This window comes from Monodon monoceros, unplaced genomic scaffold, assembly GCF_005190385.1.
Source record: "Monodon monoceros isolate NGI ecotype Baffin Bay Population unplaced genomic scaffold, NGI_Narwhal_1 Super_Scaffold_16, whole genome shotgun sequence".
Classification (NCBI taxonomy): domain Eukaryota; kingdom Metazoa; phylum Chordata; class Mammalia; order Artiodactyla; family Monodontidae; genus Monodon; species Monodon monoceros.
The window spans coordinates 25,528,027-25,534,026 of NW_021703772.1; the positions used below are offsets into that span (position 1 = coordinate 25,528,027).

Sequence of the window (6,000 nt, forward strand, 5' to 3'; positions counted from 1 at the left end):
AATCAAAAGTGTCCACATCATCTAGGGGCTTTTTTAGAAACCAGAATCTCAGGCCCCACTTGAATAGGAATCTGCATTTTAACAAGATCCCCAGGTGATTTTTATGCATAATCAAGCTTGAGAAGCACTGAGCTAAACATATCTTTATTGGAATATTTGAATGAGGTAGCATATCCCAAGATTTCAGAACCCTTACTCCATTGGACTTATTGTGGAGATCATAAAGACTGATGTTGTTGGTAAAAATGTCCAAAGCTTTCAATGGCACCAATAAAAGACTTGATTGATGCATTAAAATGGTGTCATTTAATGACCTAGTTTATTATAAGAAATTATGACTTCTTGTATGATACATTTCAAAAATTAAAGTTCTGACCCTGCATATACTTATATGTATACCATCACATCTTGAAAATATTCATAGCTTGTGCCTTTACAAAGAACAGAAGTAACTTTACAAAGTTAGTAGTAGAAATGTTAAACACCCAAATCAGATAACATTTCAGTTTGAGAAAGCCTCTTTCCTTTTATGTTAACAGCATCAGAAAAAGAAGATGGATGATTGTTATTAAAAACTGGTGACTGTTTCTTAGAGTCTTCTAAGTGTCACAGTAAACTGTATTTTAAGACTCTGAATAAAGGCCCATTGTCTCACTTAATACGCAGTTATATTCACTTTTATAGTATGCAATTAAGGGATGCCTAAATACATATTGTCAATAACCTATTAAAATATATCCACCTCTATATGTATGAAAGTATTACTGTAACGAAGAATTGGATGTTGACAGTAGCCCAATAGTGACACAAATGTAGGTTTTGAGAAGATTTGACAGATGCCTAAAAGTGAAATGCTCTCTGGAAAGATTCTCAACTCAACCATAAAATTATTCCTATCTACAGAACTACATGGCTATACAAATTTGCATCAGGACAATAGATGAGCAGATTGCTTTGAGAAAAGGTAACTTGAACCTTCTAAGAGAAAGGCAAGTCAGTCTGTGTAGACTCACTGTAGACCATCCCCAGATTTTATTTCTGAGTACTAAACTAAGAGACCCACATTTATGTAGAACTCTAGCCCAGTTCTCAGTAGAGAATTTTAGTATAGACATTCCTATACTTTCCATTAAGAAGTTTCAGGACTCTGATAAGAAAAATCCAATTCTGACTCCCTTATAGGTATTTTTCATATACTTTTCTTAAAATGACAGTAGCTTTGAGAACCATTCAAATTAAAACTTATGATGAAGTGTAAAGTTCAGCCTCCTCCTGTAGGGGCAATAGTGAAAACAGTGCAGTAGAACAAGATTATTCAACAGGAGTTAGGGAATTTGAATTCTAGTTCAAAACAAATTATATCCTTCATACATCATTTAATCTCAATTTTCTGTCTATAATTCTGGAAGAATACACCTTGCACTTCCTTTTTCACAGGATTGTAAAAAGGGATGAAATAATAGTGCCTTGTAAATTATTGAACTGTAATCTGTGTGTATGATGGTGGGATATTCATTACTGTCTTTTAACTTGCACATGACACTAAATAGTTAACTATATCCAGTAGGCCTATATCCAGGAAAAAATAACCCTGGGTTGATGAGATTTTTCTCTCTACATGTTGGGTTTATTATAGGGGATAGAAAGTTTGTTTCAGGATGGTAGCATCTCAACAAACAGTTATGCCCTCTCCCTACCCGAACACCAAAGTAGGAATAGCTAAAGTGTCATTTTTGTGCATATATTTAAAAAGAGGGTCTACTATATAAGTGTATATATGTCTATATATATTCTATACTATAAACATAGGAATAGAATTAAACATGAGGAGAGCAGCATTAATTAGCAGTATTTTTGAAAATTCTAGCCCAGTATCTATTCTAGCCCAATACCTATTTATTAGACTGAATCATGCAAAATAACTGCTATATGACTAGCTTCAACCTACAAAATAGCAATTTCATATGATTCAAACTAATAATTTGCTATTTTATGATTATGATTAGCTATTGGAAATAAATGTTACAATTATATTTATTGTTAAGCATATATTTTGTCAAGCAAGTGAATATAGAGGCATGTTAGATGTCTATATTATTTGATTAGTTGAGTCTTTTCCTTAGATGTTTTCTTTCCTGTGTGTAAATCTTTCTGAGGGAACATCTGTAATCAAATCCTTGTTACCTATGCAGACATTCTAAGCAAATTATGTAGACTAAAAACTACTTTTATTTCACTTCATCCATTTATCTTGACATGGAGTTAATCTGTAGACATTTTGATCTTCCAATATTCTTTAAAAATTCTCATTTCTCCATATTTAAAATCTATTTAACCTTGATAGTTTGTCTTATCTTCCAACATAAATTACCAACTTTTAGAAAATAGAAGCATTTAAACAACTGGCCCCATAAGTAGGAGAGACAAATGCAAGCAGAAAGAAAGAAGAACAATCTAGGGGACAGGGACTCTGACCCTGGCCTTGTTGGTGCCTTCTTTTGTCACTAACGTTTTTTGCCCACTTACTCCTTTTTCATATGATAGTAGTAATCAACAAAAAATTTTTGTGAAAATTCCTGAAATATGTGGCTTTATTGTCCTGGAAAAAGAAGCTAACCATTCTGTATAACCATGGTCTGATTAATATTTTCCAGAAAGTAGATGTTAACTGATACTTTTGTATTACGTCAGAATACCTGAACCCTGTGGAGGAGAACCCTTTTGTCTCTCGGAGGAAAAATGGAGACCTTCAAGCTTTGGATAATCCTGAATATCACAGTGCTTCCCATGGTCCACCCAAGGCAGAGGATGAGTATGTGAATGAGCCACTGTACCTCAACACCTTTGCCAACACCTTGGGGAACTCTGAATACCTGAAGAACAATGTACTGTCTGTGCCAGAAAAAGCCAAGAAAGCATTCGACAACCCTGACTACTGGAACCACAGCCTGCCACCTCGGAGCACCCTTCAGCACCCAGACTACCTGCAGGAGTACAGCACAAAATATTTTTATAAACAAAATGGAAGGATCCGGCCAATTGTGGCAGAGAATCCTGAATACCTCTCTGAGTTCTCACTGAAGCCAGGCACTGTGCTGCCTCCTCCACCCTACAGACACCGGAATACTGTGGTGTAAGCTCAGCAGTGGTTTTCAGGTGGAGAGAGATGCCCGCTCCAATTTCCCTGCTGCCTCTCTTTCTCTTGTGGTCTTCCCTCTACTCTCAAGGCCAGTAGTTCTGACACTTCCCAGTGGAAGATATCAAGATGCAATGATAGTTATGTGCTTATCTAACTTGAACATTAGAAGGAAGGACTGAAAGAGAAAGACAGGAGGAACCACACTGTTTCTTCATTTCTCTGCATGGATTGGTCAGGAGACTGGAACAGCTAGAGAAGGACCAGCAAATATGAGACAATACTGCCTGCTGTCAAACTAGTTCCCAACTTTTTTTTTACATTGTTTTCTTTGCCTTCCTTCCTTCCTTCCTTCCTTCCTGTATTTCAATGCACATGCTTGAAAGACCCAAGCTGCAGGAACCGATGTGTACATTTTCAGCATCCCTGGAAATCCTAATGATGTTTCCAGAAGAACAAAATGATAACCTTTTTTATAATGTATGATAGTAACTAAGATTGAAAATCCAATCTCTTTCTCAGACAGTTTCAATCTTGACAAGCAAGAATGGCCAACTCAGCTTTCATAAGTTTTGAATCTTCATCAAAGTTATAACTAGTAATTATGTTTGGAGAGCTCTTTTGTTTTTTCTTAATTTTGTTTTGCTTTGATCTGTCTCTTCATATTACTTTCTCCCCTCTTTTCAGCTTTAATTTATAATTGCAAACATTTTTCCATCAAACCTTCTTAGGTGTTGCTATAAATTGAAAGAATTGTAAAAAGAAATATTTTAATATGGTGAAATGGCCACTATTTTAAATATGCAGTCTTTAGAATTAGAAGGGGAAGCCAAGATATTAGTCAAATGTAACATCAAATCTTACTTTTGTGTTTTACACTATTGAATATGTATCCCCGCCCCAATCCTTTACATTCTTCAACATTTTCTTCCCCTCTATGAATGACAGTACTTGATAGGCAGTTGGTAATGTTAAGAGTAGAAGGGAAACTAAGAGACAGTTCTGTGTGGTTCATGAAAACTACTGACACTTTCAGGGGTGATCCAATGGGGAATCCATTGAACTGGAAGAAACACACTGGATTGGGTATGTCTACTTGGCAGATACTCAGAAATGTAGTTTGCACTTAAGCTATAATTTTATTTGTTCTCTTTCTGAACTCCATTTTGGATTTTGAATGAAGCAATATGGAAGCAACCAGCAAAATAATTCATTTAAGTACTTTTTTTTTAAAAAAAAAGAGCTAAGATAAAGAAAGACTGTGGAAATGCCAAACCAAGCAAATTAGGACTTTGGAACACTTTGGGATTATGGTGAGAGGGTCAGCACATGATCAACATGTGATATCACATTTCCTAAACAAGGAAATTTGTCCAGTTTGTATACTCCACTTGAAGGAATGCAAGTAAGGATTGGCTTGAATTCCGTGGAATTTCTAGTATAAGACTCTATATTAAGTGGAAGGTAACTCTTTGCACATAAATTGGTATAATAAAAAGAAATACAAACATTCACTGCTTATAGATAGGTCCTTGGGTCAAAAGTTGTAAATAAATGTGAAAAAACTTCTCATGTAATTATTTTAATATCCAACATACTACTTTTTTGATACTTTATATAATAACTCTTTTTCTTCAAACACAGCATCCTAGTTCTAGAGCCACCTTTCTTGTGTATCACTTTAAAGAATACCTACTGAGTTAAAATGAGCAATGGGAACAAATGGTAGGAATGAGTTTTCAGGAAAAGGGGGCCTCAGGTCAGTAATTAGAAAAATTAGATAGAAATCTCTCTCTTTTAGGAAAATCTGGCCCAATTCATTTGGAATTTTTAAAAAATATTTCTTTCCAATGTTAAAGTATTGGGATCAAATTTCAATGTATAACCTAATTGAAAGCAATTAGACTAAAAATCTCTATTGGCAAAGAGGAGAGTTTAGAGAAAAAGGATGAAAAGAAATCTAGGTTTCTGCCTATTTTGAAAAGTAGATCTATCTATCCATTCAGCTCCCTTATTTTTTCAACTCATATTTATTTATAGTCTACTAAAAGCACTGTGTTATGTGGGGAACACCAAGATAAATGCAATACTATCCCTAACTTTAAAATTTTACAATCCAGATTTATTTGGCATGACATTTAATTTTTTTATATAATTCAAGGAATACAATTGCATGGACTATTTTATGAATAGTCATATAAAATCAACTCTTTGTTAAAAGATCTCCTGTGAACTCATGTGGGACATGAGTGAAACACCCTACAAGCTCCTGAAGTTAGCAAATAGGATACTTTCAGTGTTATCATTCAAACACAAACTGTTCTAGAAGGATATTGTATCACTGGCTAATTGTCCTGTATGGATTCTAACTTAACCATGAAATCAACAATAGATGTTGGTCTTTGGCCAGGAACATTGGAGAAATTGGGATTGGTTTCTTCCTGAGTTATGAAAAGTGAGGGAAGCTTAAAGGCTGAGGTAGAGCAAGCGTGGGGTTTGTGAGAGCTCTTCCAGTGAAATTCAAACATGAACTTCCCAGGGTTGAAGACACAGAATGATTCAGGGGCCACAGCCTAATAGCTTAGAGCTCTTTCACCCAGTCAGAGGAGTATCCAGGAAAAGGGGTCCTCACATCAGTGTTTATGAAAGTTTAGATATAAACCTCTCTTTCTAAATAAATCTGTACCAACTCATCACTGACAGCATCCTTGTTGGATACTAGAACTTGATTTTTTCTCCTGATTTACAATATTCATATGGTTTCTATGGGGATATGAAAAGCAAAATCACATATTGAAGAAGGAAAGAAAAATAATTATTTTACTGTTAAGGTAATAGAAATGTATTCAGTGAAGGTAGTGTCT

General features: G+C 35.0%; 1 protein-coding gene across 1 annotated transcript in view; it reads left to right on the forward strand.

Annotated features, from left to right (window-relative positions):
* Positions 1-4,792, forward strand: part of ERBB4 (erb-b2 receptor tyrosine kinase 4) — a 671,873-nt gene extending 667,081 nt beyond the window's left edge. The window contains exon 27 of the mRNA XM_029224991.1: positions 2,692-4,792. Within this exon, the coding sequence (XP_029080824.1) occupies positions 2,692-3,137 (446 nt within the window). The 3' untranslated portion in view covers positions 3,138-4,792. The remainder of the gene's footprint in view (positions 1-2,691) is intronic.
* Positions 4,793-6,000: the final 1,208 nt, after the last annotated feature.